We start from the raw sequence: 25,991 nt of genomic DNA on the forward strand, positions 1-25,991 counted from the left end.
GACCCATCGAACCGCCAGGTCAGGTGCTCCGAAACAAACGTTCCGTTGGCTCGATCGTGGTGTAAAAAAATGGCATTGTCTCCAGATGTGAAGAGAAGCGGAGAAGCAAAATCCCACCTGTGAGCTTAGGTGCTCAATCAGTTTCCAAAGTCAAGGGCAACGAATAATTTGGCAAAAATAACCAAACGAAAAGATGATCGTCGGCAAACACCCACGTGTCTGCGCTGGCTGCCGCTGCGATTGCTCATCAGCATCTCAGACTCGACGGCGCTACGAGATCAAGTTCCACGAACGCAATTCTCGAACCGCTCTGCCCGTGAGAGAGCAATGGCATGCGCTGGACAGGCTCCACGGATCGGGACAATCGTCAAACTTAAAAGATCCCGTGGACGAATAGGCCACGGGGGTGTTTAAATTGATCCTCCCCGTCCGCAACTCCAACCTAGAACACGGCGGTGGAGCATCCTCCGACTGCCATGGTTGGCTGCGTACGATGCCCGAGAGAAGTTCAACGCGCACACGCGCATACAGAGGCGACACCCGCCAATGGCAGCGGGCCGGTTGGCCCGAGCAGCTCAAAACGTTCGCTCCTGAGGGCCCTGTTACAAGGATGAGCGAAGCCGTTACCCGTCGGGTCCCCCCCGCCCCCCTTTATCGCCTTGACCGTGTCGGTATCGTTTTCAATCGTGGATCGATCCCGCCGTTCATGTCGAACGTTACAGAGCGACGGGCGCTTTCGCGGCCCGCCCACGGAATCGATCGTTTCCTTTCTCTCCCTCTCTCTCTCTCTTTCTCCGCTAGCGTTAAGCGTCAACGCCCGGCACAGTTGAAAGTCGAGCGCGATGAACGCGCTGATAAATCACGTGCGGCATCCCGCCGCTGCCAGCCGGCCACGGGAGAGGAAGCAACCAAGGACTTTCTAATATTATCTCTCCAAGCGGAGTGGGGCAACAGCTCCCGTTCACCGTCACCCCACCGCCTCCTCGCTGTGATGCCTCGTCCAGAGGGATTTTGACAATGCCGACGCACCTCGAGAACGAAAGTCAACGTCACGGCGAAAACGCCTGCAAGCGGGCTGCGGCCGATGAAGCATATTCACGCGTGACGTATCTACTTGATGTCTACCCGTCTTATATTGTCAAACGCTAAAGATGAGGTGGTACGGTATTCCAGTGATTTGTATTCCTCTTGAATTTACATTGCAGTGAGATTAAAGCGCAGCCCTGCGATGTTTTGCTGCCACTGGCGGAAGGGCCTCCACTCGAGGCAGCTCCAGAAAGCCTGGCTAGAGGGTACTTGGTCTACTCCTTCCACACCGTGAGTGAACAGAGGTGGGAAGATTGAATAAACTTGCCCCACTGCTTCAACTTGCCGTGCAACTGGCGACCTCTGAATTGCGAATGCGTTGCGGTAACCATTACACCGCGGCTGAATAAAAAAAAAAATTACAGTGTAATAATGCAGCACACTTGTGAAAGTCAATTCTGTCTGTCCTCTATCTTTAGATAAACCGGTCACTGCCGAAGGAGTGAGTGACATCATTGTGTCAGGCTCGTCAACGGATGAGTCCAAAGTAAGATGTGCGATTCGAAAACGGTTAACTTGCGTCAACTCGTTAAACACGAGTGCAAAGCGTTACGCTCAAATTGACTCAATACGCGGGTGCGTATTAAAGCATCGTTTCAGTGAAGAAACGAGAACATCCCCTCAGTTGAATACCTTTTTTGACAGCTGCCACTTTTTGTCCTCAAGAGCCAATCAGGCAATTGCAGGCTGCAGATAAACAGCTGCCATCCTTCAACTGTCAAGAAAACAAATGGTTCCACATTGGTATCTCCATTCCTGTTCTAAAATTGTCAAAACAGCTCTTAGCCGAAGGGGATATCAGGGATAGCCGGACATGCCGCCGGTTAAAAGTGCTTAAATATTTTTTTTGTTATTAAAAGCCCTTGAAAGGTCATCTTACGCGGAATACTTCGGAATAACGAATGGCAATCGTCAATTGGCTTAGTGCCCTCGAGAGATACAGAGGAATTGGTTTCAATTAGGTTGGGGAAGGAAAATAAAATATAAAGCGTCACTTCATGGCACTTGTGATCATTGCAACCAGCTGGCTAGTATACAAATATGAACTTTGCACGGCGCTTAGCGCAGGCCTCACGCCAACAAGGAGGATGTGATGCTCTTGCTATGCAGCCTGGCGAGAGGCTTTATTAGTGCGTATGTATGTATGTATGTTGAACTTCTTTCGCACCATACGTTAGCCAACCGTGCTCGTCGGAGGTGCGGGTGAAGGACAACAAAACTAAACTCAATAAAAGCTGCTCTAAAGAAATGGGTTTTCAATCTAGATTGTAAAGCGCATCGCTCGCAGTGACTTCCTAATGTCGGAAGAGCGTTCCAGACGGCCGCAGAAGCACACCTCAAAGGTAGGGACGTGGTGACCGTCGATGTTCGATGTTCGAGCCAAAAGCCGCCGCTGCGAGGATAACCGGAGTTCGCCTGATGGTGGTTTATGCTCGCTTGACGAGTCAGAATCTATTTCCCCGAGTAAAGCCCCACTGAGCTATGCAACTGTCTTCCCCGAGGGTGACTCGGGCTGGCAGACAAACAGGCTGTCCAATGTCCGACGAAATACCTCGGGTCAGGCACAAGTCGACACTGACTCCTGTTGTCCATGCCTCATATCTTTAGACAAACCGGTCACCGCCAAAGGAACGAGTAATTTCTATAATCTTACCGAGATCGTCAATGGATAAGAACAACACGGCACTGCTCATTTGAGCAAAAAGGGGTCACCGATTATTTTTTATAAAGTTCCCCAACAAATGTACAACACTAATAATGATAATAAAAAAGTGAACTTGTGCCACGCTCGTTAAACATTAACGAAAGCGTCACACCTCGAATACGGAAGGCGCTTACAAATATCGTTTCAGCAAAGAAAAAACGGGGACATCCGAGCGGACGTCTTAGGGGTCAAGGCCACGTTGACGTGATTTCACCCCGAGAACAGCCCCGAATCTCTCTCCTCACCGAGAGCACAGCTGCGTAACAGGGCCCACACGCAAAGTATCGCGTGTCGTTTTTTTAGACCGAGTCATCCAGCCCTCCTCCTCCTCCTCTGCAGGCAAGCCCGTAGAGCAAGCGCACCAAACAAAAAAAACGTGCCTCACTGGAATGCAATTAGCGTTGAAGTTTATTTTCCCCATGCTTCTTTCATTTCGCTTAAAAGTCGCCGGATTAAACGAGCGAGCTACATGCTGGTGAGCGTTTAAGTAGAGCATCTGGGGTTTTTTTTTTGCGCTAGCATTTTACACGCGCAGTATTTAGACTCAGAATGTGCCGCGATCAAGCGAGGTTGCGGTGCCGTCAAGGCGGGCGTATACGGTCCTTTATTGGATATTGCGCGCCATGAAACACACCATTAGCAGCTCCCCACTTACCCGCTGGAAATTGGCAATGTTATGCAACCTACCAACATTTTCATTACAATTAACGTGGCCTTGTCGAAGTTTTATTAGGCGATTAAATAGATACCGGTGAGGAAGAGCTCGTCTCTTTATGCCCACTTAAAAAAAACACACACACAACTCCACTCATCCATTATTCCTATTATCCATGACTTCTATTATCCATGACTTCTATTATCCGTGACTGAGTCCTATTATCCAAGACTCCTATATCCATGACTGAGTCCTATTATCCAAGACTCCTATTATCCATGGCTCAGTAATAATCTGTGGACATTTCACAGATCCTATTCCTCAGATGAGTGGAGTCTTCCTTTATACAGTCAATGTAATAAATCCCACTAAGCGCTATTCCGTCAATATGTATTCTAAGTGGAATATGTGGTATGCCTTGAACGTAAAACATTGCATCGTGCGATCACAGTTCACCATGTTGGTTCGTAGAATATGGTGATGTGGAGAGAAGACGCCGCTCGCCACTGATGTTAGCAGTGGCTAGGAACCAAACTCAGGTCACTGGGTTCATAGTGCAGCGCGCTAACCACCGCACTGCTCCACCTCCTTAAAGCTACTTCATTAAAATTCGACGTAATCTTTTTGATTTACGAAGACAGCGCAGCCCAGGTTGTACTAATGTCGAGAAATGGGAGATACATGGGCACGTAATTTCCAGGTAACTATATACAGTATTAACCTCGAAGCTTAGCGAGTAATTTAATCTTGGCCAAATGCAAATTAACTGCATTTTTGTCAAGATGCATTAGTTTACAAATGCTCTTGGGCATTTCTTTTGCTATTTTTCTCCTGCATTCCGAAAAGCTCGACTAATTATAACCAGAAATTATTGGCCTCATAGGCAAAAAAAAGTTAGTTTGATATTCATGGATTGAAAAAAGCAAACGCATAATGGCAATCAACTCACTCTCTCCGCTGGGTTTCGCTCGCCACAATGATCAAAGATTAAATTTTAAATAAAATGTAAGCCTCATGGAGCACTTTTACAATTCGGCGAGATCCAACGATAACAGTGCTCAAAATATTTCATTGATTGCTGGCTTGATTGTTTGAATTTACGGGTTTCTAGCTTGGGAAAATGAAATAAAAATGCTTAGAAATGTCATTCCGCAAAATGCAAAAAAAAGGGATTTATCTCAGCATCATCAGCATTTGCCCCACACAGGCTAACGAGGGGTCAATTGCGTTAAGTGAATGGCAGAGTCATGTCAGTGAGCGCTTAGCCCCGAACACGCTGCAACGTATGTCTTGCACAGCGGTGAAACGACACACTGGACCGCCTATCCTCTTGACTGCTGCTTCTCAACATGATCTTTCTCAGCGCATTATTATTAATCGGAAGGGGTTAACAAGTTCAGATCAATAGTTACAGCCGATCATCTCAGAAGGGTCGATAAAGTGAGTACCACCTTGTTGCGGGTGCAGTGGTCATCACGTAGGGAGACATGTCCCCGCGATGGAAACGCGACATTTTCACCCACTGGCTTGAGGCCACCAAGGGGAAGACATTGCTTGTTTGAGCAGAGAGAAACTCTGACTGGTCTTGACTTTTGCCTTCGTCGAATGCATAAACTGGTTAAACATTGCGATATTGTTTGTGGTTAGCGCCGCCACAGGCAGACAGCGGACAGCTTACGACTACCATAGAAAATTCCACGAAATTAATTATTATTTTAAGTATGTAAATGAATAATTGGTCGAAAGCCGCCACCCACCTGCTGTACAAAAAACAAATGTGCTTTCTCGGCATAGGTGTCAATAGCATGCGATTTAATATAACTGCCTGCATACTTTGTACAACTTTTGCAACATGCTTCTGCAAATGCACAACCGTGCAACCTGCGAAAACACACGATCCTGTGCACGAATTGTGAGCATAACAAACTGGCATTTGTTGACGACCGGGTGCATCATCGCATGCGGACAAACACACACGAAGACAAAGTATAGCCTTAACAGATTGTTTGTTGGGGCAAGTGCTGTGAGCGAGCACCTATGAAGGCCGGCACGGCACACGAGGGGGTGGGTGGCCAGCTACCACGCCCGGCCGCCTTTGTCTCCCTAGTGACGATGTTTACACGCCGCACCACGGTACTAATTTGAGGCTGAGTCGACCTAGGGGAGGCCCAGGACCGGTTCAGATAATCGTCACTGGGTGTTGGCCGCGAGTATGGGAATCGAACCCGGATCGCCAGGTTCGCAGCGCAGCGCGCCGACCGCTGCGCCACCGCTCCCCACAGACACACACAAAGACAAAGATCCCCCGTATAGCCTTACCAGGCTGTAGGGGCAAGTGCACATACGTTGCTGGGTAACACGCTCCCACGGGGGACGGCTTTACTTGGAAAGTGGAGCGGCGCGTTTCGCGATGCGCGCGCGCGCGCGTGTGTGCATATATTTAGCAGGACGTATCACGAGATACAGTCGCGTATCTATTTATCGGTGCTGGCCTCCGAGAGAGACGGCCACACAGGGCAGCTGTGCGAGCCTTCCCGGAATGGAACGTGGCGCGGGGGATTGCGAAAGTCGCCTGCCCCTGCACAACAACCTCTCAGCGCAGCGACGCTCAGCGCACCGGCACTCGATCGCGCGCGAAGGGGCCATCCATGTAGTTAGTGCGCACGGAATAATCTGTCAAGGGTTGACCCCCTAGCCTAGCCCCTCTCCCTGTGCGCACGCGTACTTTTTACACCACCCCCCCACCCCCCCACCCCCCCACCCCCCCACCCCCCCGAATCCTATAGCACGGCCGATGTTTAATCCACGCAGAAACGATCCAGGATTAATAATATTAACGTGTCGTTTGGCGTCATATGGTCGAACACCATATGAGACTAGGCTCTAAAGGAAGCTGTCTCCGGTGTGGACCAATCAGTTTCAAGGACAATGCATATATTATCAGTGTGTTTTTTTTGTTTGCATTCTGACTGCAGGTATTGTGGTTAATGTGAAAATGATTCCTTGTAAAAAAAAAAGTTTCAGTTCCGTTGCCAGAAAAAAAGTGTAAAACACCTATTATTATAATGTTAACGTGCTTAAGCAGGCAGATAGGCCACCGCCGGCTGCATCCAAAAATTAATTTTGCGTACCTTGGCCACTTATTTTGCTGAGCTGCGTGATAGCTGCAGTCAGGGGTACGGTGGCATACAAGTGACACCTCTCCCACAGTCCCACTTCTCCCGGGAGTACTTGTTGTCTGACAGCTGAAGCAGCTGAACTGTGGCTCATTTGAAGGCCAATGTAGACAAATTAGTATCGAGGCTTCACCACCCCCCCCCCCGTTTCCTATGCGTACATACATTGTCAGTAGACCCCCCCCCATACGCAAGCGTACGTATTTGGGTTAACCCCCCCTCCCCCCTCCGTGCGTACGTACTCAATGGATGGCCCCTTAGGGCCTCGACACACTCTGGAGCGGTTCAAGTTAAATTCAGAATAGGGTACGGCGCTGTGGTGGGGGTGCATCATCGTCTGCAATCTGGAGACTTGCCGGTTCGATCTCACGGCACGACGAGCGGGTTCCGGTGAACGCTCGCTCGCCCGTTTGGGGCAGCACTAACTTGTGCTCGTGGCTTTGAGCCGACGTTAATTTTTTTTTTATCTCCCCTGACAGCTACCCATTAGTTTTCCAAGATGCGGTTTAAATATTTTTAAAGACAAGCACATGCTTTCCTAATTTTGATACTAACAAACTCTGACTCATTGGAAGATACAACAACAAAAAAACGAAACGAGCGACAAAAATGTTACTCCGGTACGCTCAAAACAACAAGGTGGCAGAGTGATTTTGTTTTCAAACTGAACTCGTAAATTTTCGTTAAAATGTACGAATTCAAAAAAGGGGCACCCCCTTTTGTATGCTGCGGGTTCGTATCAAGTCCACTCGTGCAATTGGCAAAACGTATTTATGAAATGCGGTATCTATACGCAATTACAGAGGGTTTTGCGCTTCCTCAAAATGATGGCACAAGTTGTGTTTTTTGTCTGACAAGCCTGCCAAGAACTCATGCCAGACAGGTTGGCAGTGAAAAATCCCGAATGCTACAATCCAGGCCAGCTGGGCTCCCTTCAAAAGCCATCTTATTTATGTAGGAATGGCACCCGGTACTGTACCACTGGTGCCATTTCATTAGACCAACAGACATTACACAGCACTGCATTCGTTTCAGTGGCATGCCAATGCACCGGCTTGAAATCGTGCCACTCACTTTTGGAAATACTAATGAGAATTGTTAAAAAAGAGAATGCCATTAATTACATTATACAGTTTTTTCTGTCAACGTGCAATTATATATAAGGATAACATGTAACAATTTCGCACCTACAATTTAGCACGGTTGTCTGTGAACGGTGCGAAAGAAGTTGCACGTAAAAATACATACGCATGCAACATGGCATATATGGTCCTAATTCATATCAACAATATTCAATTACAGGCCTTGGTCTGATCACAGCTTGACCAAGGCCTTCACACGCCACGCTGTTGTGGAGGTTTTGTACCATACTTCACCACGCTGGTCGATGCGCAGTGGCGAAGGGGATTGCACAACCAATTCAGATTTTTCTATCGACATGGTCGGGAATCGAGCTGAGGTTATCGGTGTTCATAGTGCAGTGCCCTACACCACAGTGGCCACCGCTCACCCACCGTACTTGTCCATCGTATGGAAGTGTGTATGTTGAACTTCTTTCGCACCGTACAAAGCCAACCGTGCCAATCGCAGGTGCGCAATAGTTTGCGGAGGAAGACCAAGTCTAATACTTTTATCTTCCCAATTTGACATTTTGTTGTTGTTATGAAGTTGGCAGAGATGCAACTTTTTTCCAACACTGGAATCAGGCAGGCAATACTCCTAACAGGGCACCTACGCCATTTCTCCTAGTTATAAATAGTACAGTATTGTGGAAATATATACGTCCTGTCTGTCTGCTGTCACTCACAAGACAAAGATCCCCCGTAGAGCCTGAACAGACTTTTGAGGCAAGCGCTGTTATCGGGTAGCACCTACGAAGGCCGACACGGCACACAAGGGGGTGAGTGGCCAGCACCTGGTCCGGCCACCTTTGTCTCCCAGTGGCGATGTTTAAACACCGCACCAGGTTCTCGTCGTTGCTGAGTCGACCTAGAGGAGACCCAGGACCGGTTCAGATAATGGTCACTGGTGTTGGCCGTGAGCGGGAATCGAACTCGTTTCACCAGGTTCGCAGGACAGCGTGCCAACACTGCCGCTCGTCACTAGCACATGTGCGATCGAATGTGAGCAACTGTTAAAGCAGCACTCGTTCTAACTTTTAAACGTTCAACATTTATACCATATCTTGTAAAGCAGCAACCCTAATCAATCAGAGGGTTAAAACCCCATAAAAGTTCACCACTGAGCCAAAAAGAGAGCTCAATCTTGAAAAAGGTATAAAAAGAGAGCTCCTTCTGGCCACGGGGGCAGCTGGCACACAGTGGGAACTGTGAGGCTCTTCATTCCCATCAAATTGCAGCGCACATTTAAAATGTCAGAGTGGAGCACGAACATGTCGCTGCCCCATTTGAAACTGTCTTAAATTCAAAGAAGGTCTCAAGGCCCCCCCCCCCCCTCCCCCCCCAAACTTACCGAGTGCGTGACAAAGAAACAAGAAAGTATCTCCCTTAAGCAGCACCGCGTTACTGCGTCAGCCCGCTCAAATCCAATTAATTTGTTTCGACAAAAGGCTTGCGGAACCCCGATCCGCTGCTGCATCCGAATAACCCAGTGCTCGAGAGAAAGGCACGCTTCAAATCCGCTCTCGCGAAGCCTGTAGCTCGACATTGATGGCTACTGTGCGGTATTAGGTAGGATCGCCGATAGTCGGATCATATACAGTGTTTAAACATCAGATACAATGCACAGTACATTCCAAAATATTAGGTGCTTCATACAAACTATCACCTGCTATTTTATTTTAAGGATACCATTGCTTATCGCCAGTGATCTCTGTACCATTTGTCTTCAACTGAATGAGAGGAGTGCAAAGCCCGAAAAACGTCACACGGAAAAAATGGCAATCACTTAGCAAAGGAAAGTGTCGCCGAGTATTCTCCGGGCTCTTGTTGAGGAGGGTCCAACAATTTTTTGAAGTTTGGCCAATTCAATTATAAATGAGTGTTCGCTGTGCGGAAGAGACGACACTCAGCACGCACATTTCAGCTCCTAAGCTCAACTCTGCTTGGCTTTCAATGCCCAATGTGATGGGGCGTTTTCAGGGTAATTTGGTCCGCAAACTTACGTTACAAAGTCCTCGTGTCGAAATCAGTGGGTTTAAAAAATAATAACAACAACGTAAGAGGTATACTATGGTGCATTTCACTTACAAATTTCACGGAATGTTATTTTTTTTAAAGGGGACAACTGCATACAATATGCTTCATCGTGAAAATTTTATCGCCGAACAGAAAGCTTTAGTAATGGCAAATTAATAACGCATCGATAGGTGTACTGGTAACATAACACTGATTTGATTTTCATCAGCACGTGATTATCGAAATCCACGTGCGGATGGCCTGGCATCGTTCCCACTCAGCTCCCGGCCACTCCCCTTTGGCTTGTGCTTAATGAAGTTGAACAGACGACATTCACTTTTTCCATTTCACATCTCCATTGTATTGCGTGGATTCCATTACCACTGACGCACACGGTATCCGCCGAGGTACCTTGCTGAAAAGGTCAGCGCAAATGAATGAGTTCGGCAGCTATGAAGCAATGCAAACTGTGCCCGTGAACTAATGTCAGTTAATTCACCAGCTAATGAATAACAAAAAAACACATTCGTCAATAACACTGCCATATGAATGTGCTACGAAAGAGGACCATTTCCCCAAACGGCATCTGTTATATATGTACGTGTGTATTTTCTATTTGAGGTCGCGGTGTTATTGATGAATATGTTGACGTTTTTTTGTTGTTGCTATTTGTACTTGTGCACCACCGCCCATGCAGCAGCAGCAGCAGCAGCAACTAATCTGTTTCACTACCAAATGAATGGCGTGAAACATTAAATCATAACACCACACTGCGTCACAGTACGGTGTATAACTCACGTGCCATGTATCATCTGCAGATAAGATCACATCTTCGGTGACATTCAAACATTTTTTTAGCTTTTTTTTTATTAAAGTGGAGGCTTTTTTTTTTAGAATTCCTCATGGGGGGTGGGGGCGGTTTCAGAATGGAGCAACAACAAAAAACCCACACAGATGCACGAGGAATACATTCTAAAATAAAACGCAGAAGAGGCGGCACAAAACTGGCCGAGTTGGGTCAAACATCAAACTTGTAACTTTTTTTTTTAGTCTCTTGTAAGGTAAGCACACATGCCTTTTGTAAATACAAGTTCACTTGCAACGAGACATTCCGGGTTCAAACAACAAAGTGAGACTCTGAGAGAGGCCTGGCTCTCACGCGGCGTGTTAGCCCCCCCCCCTCTCTCTCTCCCCCAATGTTGCCACAGGTCCAGAAACCTGCTCTGTTTGCATTAAACGTCTCCATAAAAGGGGCGTAAACGCACCCGTATGCACTTTAACTCTCGCTCACCAAATCAGAGCGCCTGTGAACCACTGAAACCTGGATTAATGTTTTCTCTCGTTTGAAAAAAATACACACAGTTTATAGTATTTATATAGGTCCATGACATAATTCATATTGTTTTAAAAATATCTAACTAAACTTTTTTTTTTCATTTCACCAGATAAGGCCCACTGGGCTATGTTGCTCTTTTTCAGAAGCGACCTGGCCACAAATGATAGCTCAACGAAGTTGCTCATCACGTGGGAATGTGTAAGCAGCCGAATACTATGAACGCACGTCGATTTTTAATATGGAGTGAAAAACCCAGAGGGCCCGTAGAAAAATCCACACATCCACGCGGAGAGAGACATGCAAAATGAAAATATACAGGCGTCAGGGGGTCGGGATCGAACCCAGGTACCTTCCGTATAACCAGGCGGCGAGGTAGCTAACGTATCGCAGGATACGCGGGGCTCAGAAGGATAATGTCTGGTAGTCAAGGATAATGATGCGGCAACAGCCAAGGGATGGAACTTGTCTGACAAGATCCACCTCGGAGATGGAGCAATGAAGTCAGCTCGTGCCCAGGCGTTGGGTAGATTGTCATTTCACATAATCATTAGGGATAGTGACGGCTTGGGCAGGTCTTCAACTAGCAGTGGCTGCTGACGATGCTGATGTGTGTTGATAACAACAATTCTGCGAACCTTTAAAAGGGAATGTTGTTATACTCTTTGGTTCTTTCGGTAAAATCACGTAGGTATAAAATAAAATAAATCACGACGTTTCGGGCGCAACACCAAGCCGTTACCGAAGTTTTGTTATGTTTCATTGCTTCATCAAGGGATGTGTAACCTGTGTACAAGACCAAGTATGCAAACGAGGAGCGTTCAATTAAATTTTCTTCATCAAACAAAGTGAGACTCTGCGAGAGGTATGGCTCTCACGCGGCGTGTTGATGAAGAAAATATAAGCCAATTGAAATAACATCTTCTAAATTGTAATGCGAGGATAAATAATTATGCAGCACTGTTTTAGCGGTGGTTATTTGCCTTTTTGAAATTTAGTTGCGGATATTCTACATGCGGGCTCTGAGCCACTGTGTAACACTGACATACAGTAACAATGACAGTTTAACACGTAGGCTTTCGCGACCAATATTATTCATAATAAAGGTTTTTGGGTTAGATCGCGTTTATTTATAAATGTGTCGTAACCCTCCACCACCCGACACGGCCAATCAGCAAAAAAAGTGTCACGTTGACAAAAGACAAATAATTCACTACTTCAACCCACCGGTGTGTTGAAGAGTTAATCCACATTTACAGTTTGAGTACGACGTTTCGCTGGTAAATACATCCAGCATCATCAAGCAATTCGCCAGAGGGTTACGACACATTTATAAATAAACGCGATCTAACCCAAAAACCTTTATTATGAGTAACAATGACCTTGGCACTAGTAACATTTAGACAGAGTTTTTTTTTTGTTACACAGCACCGTGTAGCAGGTGGCATGCTTTAGAAATTCCCCATAAAATTAACAGGCGGGCGATTGGAATTGAAACGAGCTCCTATGATAAACCAGCTCGCAACCACACATAGCGCTCGGACATGAAACCTGCACCGTTTGACAAGTGCGATACACAAAATGGTGCAGGATATGCGCCTACGTGGGTTTAATTAATATTTTTTCAAGTTATTTCAAATATATATATATATGTTTTTAAACTGGGTACATTTAACGTTCAGCTGAAGGTAACATATCGCTCCAAGGTTTACCCAGTTTCATGACCAGAACTTATTGGACCTTGTTGGTATCCAACTGAAATTAAGTGTACCGTTTGAATAAAACCTGATACTTACCCGTTGTTGATTGAGTTAAGTTATTTTTTTATCCCACCAACGTTCCTGCCAAAGAATATTCTGTAATCAAGCTTCTGTTAGGTTTCCAAGACGAGTGGGTTTATTACAGAATTAATCAATTTTGGCAGTAGACAGTTTCTCAAAATATACAGTCAAATCACAATTTTGGAATAAAAACACTTAAAATTGTATGTTTATGTGTACATAATATCCTTTGGGGAAAAAAAACAACTGGCATAATTGCCACTTTTATAATTCAGAAAGGTTTTTTTTTTTTTTTAAATGCATAAATAACTGTGTGTTGTGTCTGAACTACTGCTGCATAATAGTTCCCCTTTTCACACTGTAAGCCACTTAGTCGAGCTATCATTTGTGATGGCCAGGTCGCTTCTGAAAAATAAGTCAAGAGTTCAGTGGGCTTTACCAGGTAAAACACAAAAACAACGTTTCGTTTTAAGGGGGGGGGGGGAGATTAGTGATGCGTTTACCTTTCCTATACTTTGTTTAAGTATTGTTTGTTGTAACTTCCTGACCTGTTCATACTGAACATCTGTTAAAAAAATATCTTTATAGCGCATCGGATTCCTCCAGGATAAATAAAGATTCTGATTCTTAACGCAAGGCGATTATAAAACACAACTCTAGTCCACATGGGTTCCCCCAGGCATCCTCTGAACCTCATCCTCCCGTTTCATGATTTACTATGAAACAAGAACATAGCAAGAGCGTGCCCCACTCATGCAGCTATGGCACGGTCAACGATTCACATTCACCAAGTGAAAGTACTCAAACTACTGTAACAACGATGAGCCGATGCATTCATGTGGCACTCCAAGCCTATTTATTTCGAATTTAAATTGTAATGACCACGATTAACTATTTTAAGTAAAAATTGGAATTACGATTAGCTTTAGCTTTTATTCAACAAAATCAATTATGGTATGACTCAGCTACACGCCGTGCTTAACTGTTACGCGTAAAAAAAGCGCTAAAGCAATATTCGGTAATTTATATGGGAGCCTCTGTAAATATAGACTGCAGCCTAACAAAATGGGTTATGCAAAAAAACAGTTAATCGGGATAATATATTTTTTTAAATCGTGTAAATCTTATCAGCCTCCCCATAGTATATGAAGTTCCATCTCCAACTTATCCACTCTACCTCTCTCGCCTCTCTGTGGTGTGAACTCAGGCCATTGCTCAAAGCGTTGCTTTACTATTTTGTATTTCTTTGAAGGCAACGTCACTGAAGAATGTGTAGAATTTTTTTGTTGGCATTTGTGCTTGTGTACCACATACGGCGGCAGCAGCAGTATCACCAAAATTATTTCCCTAAAATGTAGAAATCCGTGGGCCAAGATTTGCCCAATTGTGTGTGGCGCGTGTATGCGAATGCGCGGTGAAAGGTGGGCACGGCGATTCACACGCTGCGCTCCAGTCCTGGCGACCCGAGTTCAATTCTCCACCCCTTGATGACAGCAGCCAGCGGTGTATAAACCTGTCCTGTGCCGCCACTAGGTATAATGGGTCACAAGCAAGTACCTGGAACGATTCGTGCACCATAGCGCTGGGGAGACAAAGGAGGCCGACGGGTGGTGCTCGCCACGTCACCTCTCGTGCTGCCTGCCAGCCTCGGCGAGTGTTTGATAGATGTATCAGTAAACCCCGGCTGTCTAGGGTAGTGATGCCAAATGTGTTCAAGAACAACACGGTCAATTAATTGTTCCTCTAAGCAATGGCTCAAACACAATGTCCCAGAAAGTATACACCGAGGTAAAATCTGAAACACCCCACTTTCTATTCTATATGAATACCGTACAACACGTACATAATTGCTATATATTAAAACGGAATATTTCTGGAAGCGGAACGTCGGACATCATGTCGGATCAACACACGGCACAACCAGAAAACCCATGGGAAAGGCTCTGCTGAACCGAAAAAAGCACGCGGTAAATTCACCTGCCTTATTAAAGTCACTGCACTAAGGGAACAAGGCTTTCATCTGAGATGGGAGGCCAGGATGTCAAAACGGGACTTGAACGAAGGTGGCTCAGTAATGTGCAATAGATCCCTGAATCACCCAGCCAACTCAGTTTAACCCATTATCATTGTTATTGTGAACCACCCCGCACATGCTCTCCCAGATGGAGTAACCATTGAAGCTGCGCGCAATATTTAGATTTAAAAAGTCACATCTTGTCGTTTTCGAGTCGCCATTGTGGTGCGCATCCCAAACATCGGTGAATGACATAAGAGCACTACTTTATTTTGTCAGTCAATGCCCTCTAATTGAAAGCCACACAACCCTTTCTTTCACTGAAAAAAAATATATATCCTGAAGTGGTTCTTTTTAAGCTCCAGTTACACGAGGTTTACAACATTCAAACACTGTGGTGTGATTGTCACGGCACAAATGTTACGTGGAAGGGTCAAGCAGGTCGAGCATTTAATAACCACAGAATTAAAGCACAAAAACACCTGATATCTCTGGGTGCTGATCCAAGTTAATTAGCCTCGGAAAAGCCACAGCAATTAAAAACCAATTGGTGCTTGTGTCTTGTGGCCCTTTCATTGCCTAAACAATGCATTAAAGTGCAGCACACGGCAAAGAGTCTGAGCTTATCCAGCTGTTTATGGCAATTAACGGTGGCTGCGTCGCGTGGAACAGGTGTGCACACGCGCACAAAGCGCAGCACGTGCGCACACATGCACGCTAAAATAATCTTGAACCTCAATGCCAAGCGGCTCTATTCATGCGGGCAGCGAGCGTGAATTGCATTGGCGCGACACGTGGGACGGGTTTAACAATCATCGGGCGCGTGCGGCGGCGGCGGCGTGGAACGGGTTCGTTTGTATTTGAATGGGGGAGGGGTAAATTGGTAAATGCGGAAAGACAAAACGTGGTAGGTCACGTGGACTGGAGTTGGGGAAACTCTGCGATACAGCGTGGTCCAGATGTCTTATGACCCCCCACCCACCTCAATTAATTAACCCCTAGATTTCTTTAGAAGGTAAATAATTGAAAGGCAAATGCAGCACGGGCACGTAAGTACAACTTACATTGTTTCATCAAACCCTATGTATTTATGAACATAAACAAACACATTTTAACGATCGTGAACCAAAGGGGTGGAAGGGTGCAGTAAAGTTTAAGAACCACCGCTCAAGACACAGGGCCACCTTTTATATGTACCCGCTGAACAAAAATACACAAACGCTTGACGTGTACTCACGCCAAATTGTGACCGCAAGGGATTACAGTAACGAAAAAAAAAATAAGTATAAGAATGCGTCGACAATTAAACGATTGCCTTAAACAATCACCATTGTCCTTCACACGCGCGCGCACACACACAATGGTTGCAAGTCCACATTGCCAAAAATACTCCCAAGGCGCATAATCTTTAAAGAGACGAGTCGCGTATTAAGCTCCGTCGTGGGAGCTCACAGTATGTTGCCAATGCAGGCTGAGAGTCATGCGCGACATTTTGTGCGTGTATATTCGAGTTGCTGGAATCAAGGAGTCTGCAACCGAAACAACAAGAAGAGGCATTTTCTTAGATTTCGGGGAACAAAAAAAAAATATCTCGGTGAACAACGTCAAATCATACGTTTCGTAAGAACAGCACACACACAAAATAATTTGTAATGACGCATTACAAATCAATGTAATGACGCATTACAAATCATTGTTGGCTTTTTTGGACGTTCACCGCTTATCGAAAATTAATTACGAGGCATGTTGTGTTCTCTTTACTTTGCCAAGGATAGTGTCGGGAGCCGCGAAGCAAGACCCTTTGGAGAGCCCCAGGTGGCAGACCACCTGGGGCTAGACGGACAAACGACCCTGGGTTCATGTCACCAACCCAGTGATGCAATTTCACGAGTTAAATGCCCGTTAGGATTTCTCAAATTAGCTTAATCGAAAATCTAAATCTCCTTCAATCCATGGATTGCCAAAGTTCAGTGGCCGACGAACACTGCTGTTGGACTCCTGATTCGGAGCTGCAAAAGGCACCCACAGATTATACCAATCTCCGAGACATGACCTTCCATACAAATGTGCATCACCTGCTTAAGCCTCCCATTGTCTTCAATAACCTCCGTGGCCTCACTCCGACTTGGCTGTCTGAGCTCATCTAGTACAATTGTACCCCCCCCACCTCCATCGCTCCGCAGCTGACTCGGAGCACTGTACAGTAAATGTCCATGGCGATGCAAGTTTTCTTCTCTTGTTTTGCACCACTGGCCTGAAACTACCATTCCTTACCCACATGTACGATATGCTCAGCTGTTAACCAATTTCTAAACACTCTAATCACCTATTAAAACTAACAAAATGTGTTTTTATTTTAGCAGGTAGGGCCCACTGAACTATATAGCTCGTTTTTTTAGACGCGACCTGGCTATCACAAAATGACAGCTCATGTGGAAAATGCATAGCAGCCAAATACTCCAAACGCGTGATGTTGATTCTAAACGTGGAGAGGAAAAACCGGAGGACGCGGAGAAAAATCCACGCGACCACGGGGTGAGAAAGACACGCAAACTCAAAATATACAGCAGGCGTCAGGGTCGGGATCGAACCCGCGACCTCCTGTATACCAGGCGAGGTAGTTAACATCTCATAGCCACCGTGATGATGATGAGAGAGAGACACGCAAACTCCAAATATACAGCAGCAGCAGGCGTCAGGGTCGGGATCGAACTCATGACCTCCTGTATAACAGGCGAGGTAGTTAACATCTCCTAGCCACCGTGATGATGAGAGACACGCAAACTCAAAATATACAGCAGGCGTCAGGGTCGGGATCGAACCCACGACCTCCTGTATACCAGGCGAGGTAGTTAACATCTCATAGCCACCGTGATGATGATGAGAGAGAGACACGCAAACTCCAAATATACAGCAGCAGGCGTCAGGGTCGGGATCGAACCCACGACCTCCTGTACACCAGGCGAGGTAGTTAACATCTCATAGCCACCGTGATGATGATGAGAGACACGCAAACTCAAAATATACAGCAGGCGTCAGGGTCGGGATCGAACCCGCGACCTCCTGTATACCAGGCGAGGTAGTCAACATCTCATAGCCACCGTGATGATGATGATGATGAGAGACACGCAAACTCAAAATATACAGCAGGCGTCAGGGTCGGGATCGAACCCACGACCTCCTCTATACCTGTAAACCAGGCGAGGGAGTGAACATCTCACCACCACCAGTGCCCCACCTACTGCCTAAGTCAAATGATCAATGAGAGCGTGCTCGTCTCGTGATGGACATTCCACGACCTTATGGTGGGGGCGAGTCTATCCATAGGACAACCACCGTCCACCTCCTCACTGCGTGGTTCTGATTGTATTCACTCTGGAGGGATGTTAAATGAGTGGATCACCACCCGGGGTTTGACCTTGAAACGTTCCCAGTTGCGAGCAGCTCGCTCAACAGCAGAGACACCTGGCCGACGGAATTATTGTCTGCCTATTTGTTTTAAACGTTATTTGCACGTTGGTAGATCCACCTACGTAAGTAATAGCTTGATAATAGCTATAGCAATAAAAACTAATTACCTCTCCATGATGGTGCTCAGGAACCCAATTGCATACCACTTGAACCAGCAAAGTCTGATCTCTCACTGTGTCGAGGACAACTTTCGTCTCACTCTCTATATCGTCATTAATTATCCAACTCGCTTATTAAGTGCAAGCTAAAGCTCAAGATATCTTCTCTGATATACTCGTACATCTGTTAAAGGCCCCTTAACAGATCTGTTAATTTATTTACGTATGCCGTATTTACTATTATTCACGCATTTGCTTTGAATTTCTTAAGCATTATTTTAATACTTTGTCATTTAGAGCACGAGAACTGCATTTAGTTATTTATTTTTTTAACCTGACGTTTTAACCAATATTCGCCACGATCGTTGTTGGACGTTCCCATTTTAAAACATAGCCCCGTGTAAACCCCAGAAGACCGTCGCATGAAGGTTACACTTTGGGAGGTGAAAGACGGCACGGGAACTCTCTCTTGTATACGTGCGTGCTTCGTTTTTTTTTAATCACGTGGGAAGGTGGTTTCTCAAAAAGGTTTCAGTGGCGAACTTCACGCTTGCCACAGCACACGCGTGCAACAACATAACCATGGTGGCTCTGCCGTGGCATTTACGGCATCCCCTGGGGGTGCGAGATGCCCTTTCTGGGGGTGCGAGACATGTCCAGATTTCTTTTTGAAGGTAAATAATCGAAAACACAAACTAAGCACGGGTACGTTAAGTACAACTTCTTCGTTTAATCAAACCCTCTGTATTAACACGCTGCTGTTTTGTTTTACGATTGAGAACCAGGCTGCAGTCAAAGTTAAGGACCACTGCTCTAGAGCAATCGGCAAACGGAGCAATAGCAACACCGGTAACCCATGCATCTCCAACTGAGAAAACAGTGCAGACCGCGAAAAGAGGCTTGATTTACAACACATGTCTGTGTGTGTGTCCCAGCAGTAGTGTAGCGGTTAGCGCGCTGTGCTACGAACCCAGCGACCCGAGTTCGATTCCCGCTCGCGGCCAACATCAGTAACGATTTTCTGAACCGGTTCCTGGGCCTCACCTAGGTCGACTCAGCCTCAAATGAGTATCTGGTGTGGTGCGTAAAAACATCGCCACTCACCTCCTCGTGTGCCGTTCTGGCCTTCATAGGTTCTCACTGACAGCACTTGCCCCAACAGCATGTTGAGGCTATATGGGGGACCTTTGTCTTTGTCTCAGTCAAGGTACCTGATCAGCGAATCAACCCGACAGTGACCTAGCTTGGTCACACGTGTAGATGCGAGATCGGGGTGCACCGATTAAGGGTTTCCAACGATTTGCACCTCCCCTCTGGCGATTCTATGAATTGTCACGTGCCACGGTCAAGGTCTAGATTCAAGTATGGATTCCCTTTCATACCGATGGATTAAATGTACAAGTGGCCTCTGCATTTGGTTGGCTACGTACGGCGCGGTGCGAAAGAAGTTCTACATACATTTGGAACTTTGGATGAAATGCGCATTATAAATTAGAATTATTATTGTTACAGGAACCCCTGAGAGTACATACAATATATACAAATTGTAAAGTAGAATAATACATTCTCACAGATATATTTGGAGGTCATTGCCAGGAGATGGAATCGAACCAGCGACCTCTGGATCGTAAGTTCGATGAGTTATTTGAACGTTAACACTGCTGCATCTCCCTTCCGTTTTCGTTTAAAACATACGTGTACATGTGTGCGTTTTACTGATCAAGACATTTCTGTACGTAACCGTTTTGAGCGCTCTTTGGATTAGGTTACTGGTAAATGCAAAAATTAACAAATTTAGCAAACGTGGTATCTAATAATGCATGAGCCTGCACTGCTTCCATATTATTTTCATAATGTTCTTAAGAGGCTCACTAGAATTAAAGAAAATATTTGAACTATTATCGTCATATAAACTGATTTATGACTTCATTATCCTCTATGACTGATACTTTTGGCTCAACTATGTTTTTTTATTATACATTTTAAAAGTTTTTAAATATCGTATGAATAAGATATTACTATTTCTCAAATTGATTTTTCCCCCCAATGCTTTACAGTTATATTACTGTAGTGATGTATTAGTTAAAGCATTTTAGGATTATTTTTCATTAGGATTTGGATTATAACGTAGTGCTATAAACCTGCCGACCCGAGTTAAATTCCCACTCATTGTCAAATAACAGTGGCAAATATCTAAACCGGTCCCGGGCCTCCCCTAGGTCAACTCAGTCTTAAATGAGTACCTGGTACAATTTATAAATATCAGCACTTGCCCCAACAGTCTACTTAAGACTACATGGGGATGTATCTTTGTATTCCTGTTATTAATTATTTAGATGTTATTTTGATTCCTGCAATCAATAATAAAAACACAATTTTATTGTTAAAGTAGTACAATGATCCTATGACCTCATTGATTACTCCTATTAAGAATGCTATCATGGGTCTGTGATGGTGAGTTATCGTAAATGGTACTAACACACTATTATGCTGATACTGTGTGGGTTTTGAAATCCTTTTTTTGGAACAGAAGAATTAATGAGGCATCGTTCCATAATTTAAAGGTATTTCAGTCGTGTAAAACATTTTGTGAACCAGCCTGAGAACAGTTAAACCCACTTCTCTGATGACGTCCTCAGTAATGATGAATATATACACAGTGTATATATCATCTGGTCCATGATGTGCGCAGCTTACTCCTTAAAGTGTGACATCTGCTGGAACTTCCTCCTCTACATACGAAAGATGTCCGATTCCTGGGCCTATATGGATGTTTTTTTTCTTTCCATCTGGATATCTGCATTACATTCCTCCAATAACTTTAATATCCCATCTCGATCATGAGTCTGGGTTTCCATCTCTCACCCTAACAGCTGCCACGTGATAATGAATTGCTGCGTTGTTGCTCCGATTGCTTCGAGCTGATAGCTTCAATAATCCGTGCTGTGTCCATGTGTGTGTGTTTAAGCTACGCTAATATCAAGCGTTTGAGTGTATTTGTCAGTGTTAGGAAGTCCCTGGGCATTTTCTTCATCAAGCATCGTTGTTGTCTGAGTGTGCGTAATATTATAAGATATATATATAAATTAGCATGTTTGTATTCTATTACTGTGTCATAAGAAATATCTATTTTAAGTTCTGAATATGTATCAATGCTACTAGTTTGTTGTCTCGGTAAAGTCACGTAGAATGAGAATAAAATAATAAAATAAAACAATAAAATTCTCACGACGTTTCGGCCACAACACAAGTGGCCTTCTTCAGGTGAAAGGAACAAACCTGTCGGGACGACAGAGCTACAATGAACGCTGCTAAAATTCGCAGCGTCCCGACAGGTCTGTTCCTTTCACCTGAAGAAGGCCACTTGTGTTGTGGCCGAAACGTCGTGAGAATGTTATTGTTTTATTTTATTATTTTATTCTCAATCTACGTGACTTTACCGAAAGAACCAAAGAAGATGAATCCTTGCAGTCACGAAAGCTTTAAATCGAAATTTAGTTTGTTGTCCTTCTCCCGCACCTCCGATTTTCACGATTGGCTACGTACGGTGTGAAATAAGTTCAACATACAGTGGATACCTAAACTAGGTTTATGCATTGTTAAACTATGTGTGTGTGTGTGTGCACTGCACTCGTATACATCTAAAAATGCATGCCGCTAATAATAAAAAAGTCAAAGTGGGCTCCAACTCGAGCGAGTGTGGGAAGTTACCATCCCTTGCTTACAGCTCCTTCGTCAGTTGCGAGTTAACTCAACAGATAACACATGCATTGATGACAAAACAAACGTTTGTTATCCATAAGAGGTTTTTTTTTGGGGGGGGGGGGGCTAGATTGTGTCGTTAACCCCACCACCACCCGACACAGCCAATTAGCACGGTTTGTGTCACGTAAACAAAGCACGCTAATTCGTTACGAGTACAGCACACCGGCTGTGTTACAGAGTAAACCCACAACATTTACAATTCGAGTACGACGTTTCACCAGTAATTACAACCAGGGTCATCAGGTGACGGCCGCATTCGTGGCGCGTTTAACGCCGCATTTATATTGACGCGATCTGACCCAACAAAGCCCGCTCATGGATACTATATTGGTCGCGAAAGCCTTCGTGTTATACTTCTTGTGTTATATATATGTGCTAGTGCACTACCGCCGATGCAGAATCGCCGAACAGCACATCATATTGTTGTTGTTTTAATAGGTGTGTGGGTGTGAATTCCGTATGTGAGCAGTTATGCATGCGTATCACAAACATGATTTGTGTATATCGGTATATGTAATGCACGAATTCACGTTCTCATGACAGGCATTGTGTACGACTACATAATACAGTGGCAGAGTGTCGGACTAGAACGCGCATGTGTACTTAGGTCAGTCAATGCACCCGTGCATTGCATTTCCATTGATCCGCGTTCAATAATTGTCCGATGTATCTTCAAAAGAGCCCCCCACTGATATGGTATCGCGTTTCCTGCCAACGGACAGCCCCAACCGTTTAACACCACGTGGGTGTCTCTGCTCACTCGTCCGGTAAGCAGACAGATCACAGCGAACGATGATGATGCTGATGATATGCACACAAGTGCTATCTCAACGTACTCTTCTTATTAGCAGGCGAATGTTATAGTGTAGTCGAGGGCTGAACGATTTTGGGGAAAATATCGAATTGTGATTTTTCTGACAGATATTGCGATTTGATTTGCGATTAAATTTATTAAAGTCAAGCTTCAGTTCAATATTCACTGTGTAATAGATTTAAAAATGTGATGGAGCATTACCACGTGATACCATCAACATATGAACTGCTCTATGTATTCCAATGCAAGGATGAGAACATGTATTTATTAAATGTTTTAATTGAAATATAACAATCAAACATAGAAGAATTGTTAAGGTAAATAAATAAAGTTATAATATTATTGGCTCTATTGTTTCCCTTCTACGTGACTTTACCGAAAGAACCAAGAATATGAATCCCTGCAGTCACGAAAACTTTAAATCAAAAGTTATAATAGTTAAAAATAAATAATTCCAATAAGAAAGTAATAGGACTTTTCAAATCGCAAATCAAATCGCAGCCTTTTGCGATTTGCTAATCGCATTGTTTCAAATTGCGCGTTTCGATTTGAAATCGATTAATCGTTCAGCCCTAGACTATAGTCTACTCCCACCGTCAAAATAATGTCGAGCGAGTAAGAATGTTTTACAGAGTCCACGTGGAGCGGTGGCGCAATTGTTGGCGCGCTGAAGCGATGGACCCACAAGCCTAGTATAGGTCGGAGCGCTTCTCAACCGATTTTGTGGCGAGGCATTGGCCACACTGACCAAGCATAGACCCAACCACCTTGGACATCCCCCCCCCCACACACACCTTCTAAGCACCTGTGTGCAATCATGTACAGCAACATGCAAACATACATAGCCCCCCACCCCCCACTCCCAACTTGGTTGAGTTATCATCTATTGCCAGGTCGCTTCTTGCAAGAAGACGCGAATAGCTAAGTTGGCTTTACCTGGTAAGATCAAAACAAAGTTTCGTGTAGTTTTTTTTTAAAGTGATGTGTTTACCTTTCCTATACTTTGCGCTCCTCTCGTTCTTTTTTGAACTGTTTGTTGTTGTAACGTTGTGACCCGTCCCTACTGGACATCTGTGAAAAAGAGCTTTACAGCTCATCGGATTCCTCCTGCAGTATAAATACATACAGTATTGTGATTGGGATCTTTCCAGCAGAGTATACAACACGAATGATGGTACCAGAGTCCACATGGCAAGTGTGTGTTCACGTATGGCAACCCCCCCCCCCCCACCAACCTGCCCCCCCTCCACCAATCTGCCCCCTCCCCACCAACCTGCCCCCCCCCACCACCAACCTTCCCCACAACCCCCCCAACCTATCCCCTCCCCCCCACCAACCTGCCCCCTCCCCACCACCAACCTGCCCCCCATCACCAACCTGCCCCCCCATCACCAACCTGCTCCCCCATCACCAACCTGCTCCCCCACCAACTTGCCCCCCCATCACCAACCTGCCCCCCCCCACCAACCTGCCCCCCACCAACCTGCCCCCCACCAACCTGCCCCCCACCAACCTGCCCCCCACCAACCTGCCCCCCCACCAACCTGCCCCCCCACCAACCTGCCCCCCCACCAACCTCCCCCCACCAACCTCCTCCCCCCCCCCCCCCCCCCACTCACACGTGCTCTGTCTCCACCGGGAGCTGCTGCATGAGCTCGGTCACTGAACGCGGCAGCCCCCCGGCAGCAGCGGCGGCAGCGGCAGCGCAGTCCACGCTCGCGTCCCTGCAGCGGCACGACTCCGGGCACGCGTGCACCCCCACCACCCCCACCGCCACCACCACCCCCATCGTCATCACCAGCGCCACCAGCAGCAGCAGCACCACCAGCGGCGGCGGCATCGTCCAACGCGCACCGCGGCGCTGGCCGCAGTCTCCCCGCGCTCTTCTCGCCATGGCGAGCGCGGAGGGTGAGGAGGAGGGTGAGGAGGAGGGAGGGAAGGAGGGAGACACCTCTCTACCCGAGCGGAGGAGGATGACGAAGACGAAGAAGAGGAGGAGGAGGAGGCGGCGGCGGGGACGGGGGGCGAAGATGGAACTTGACAGCCCGTAAGAGTCTGCGCAACTTTGCTCACGGCCGGATGGGCCGAGAGCGCTCTTCGGCCGGCATTGGAGGAGGAGGAGGAGGAGTGGGTGGGTTTATCGGGGACTACTGCCGCTACTGCTGTTGTTGCTGCTGCTGCTGTCTGCCTAAGCAAGTGCTGATGAGTCCGGCGGTGGCGGCGATTTCTCCGTTTGACGATTTTGTTGTTGTTGTTGTTGTTGTGTCAAGGCCAACTCGCACTCGCAAATTCCCTAGCTCGCTGCCTGAATCCTTTACCCCCCCCCACACACCCCACCCACTCACTCACCCACCCACCCACGTCTCAACTCCACTCCTCCCCTCCATCCACTGCGGCGTCCTCTGGAGGCCGCTTGCCCGTGAGCCAGGGGGTGGGAGCCGGCGGCAGTGGCACCGCCTGCCGCTTGCCACACGAGAGGTGGGGGGTGGTGGTGGGGGGGGGGTGGTGGTGGTGGGGGGGGGGGTGGGAAGCCGTGCATTGAGGCTCGCCCGCACCGCACACTTAGCGCGTGTTGTCGCACAATCCGACTTGCCGTGCGCTTGCTCTCGCGCTAAGAATACCACGGTGGGCAAAGTTTACGAAGTGGGCTCTTCGTCAGCTCAGCTCAGCACGATCAAACGACGAGCATTGATGCGTGCTCGTCGTGCGTTTGAGGCAACCCTCCCCCCCCCCCCCCCGGGCTTTCTCCACGTGCCCGCAGAGGCCGGTCGGTGGACATTCCACATTCCGTATGGCGGGGCCGAGTTATGTTCTTCGGACAACCGCGATTGACTTCCCTTGCAACGTGGTTCTCGTATGCATCCTGACGAATGGGTTGAGTCAACTCCCCAACCAGCATGTGAACTCAGGTGCGCGCAGTATCACTGGGCCACCTTTGCTGGTTATGTAGCAGACT

General features: G+C 46.3%; 1 protein-coding gene across 1 annotated transcript in view; it reads right to left on the bottom strand.

The window, feature by feature from the left end:
• LOC116952288 (leucine-rich repeats and immunoglobulin-like domains protein 3) overlaps positions 1–25,345 on the bottom strand; it is a 124,103-nt gene extending 98,758 nt beyond the window's left edge. The window contains exon 1 of the mRNA XM_076074166.1: positions 24,655–25,345. Within this exon, the coding sequence (XP_075930281.1) occupies positions 24,655–24,929 (275 nt within the window). The 5' untranslated portion in view covers positions 24,930–25,345. The remainder of the gene's footprint in view (positions 1–24,654) is intronic.
• Between the last annotated feature and the right edge of the window lie 646 nt (positions 25,346–25,991).

The sequence above is a fragment of the Petromyzon marinus genome, chromosome 46, assembly GCF_048934315.1.
Source record: "Petromyzon marinus isolate PM22_M1 ecotype Great Lakes invasive population chromosome 46, UKy_Petmar_22M1.pri1.0, whole genome shotgun sequence".
NCBI lineage: Eukaryota > Metazoa > Chordata > Hyperoartia > Petromyzontiformes > Petromyzontidae > Petromyzon > Petromyzon marinus.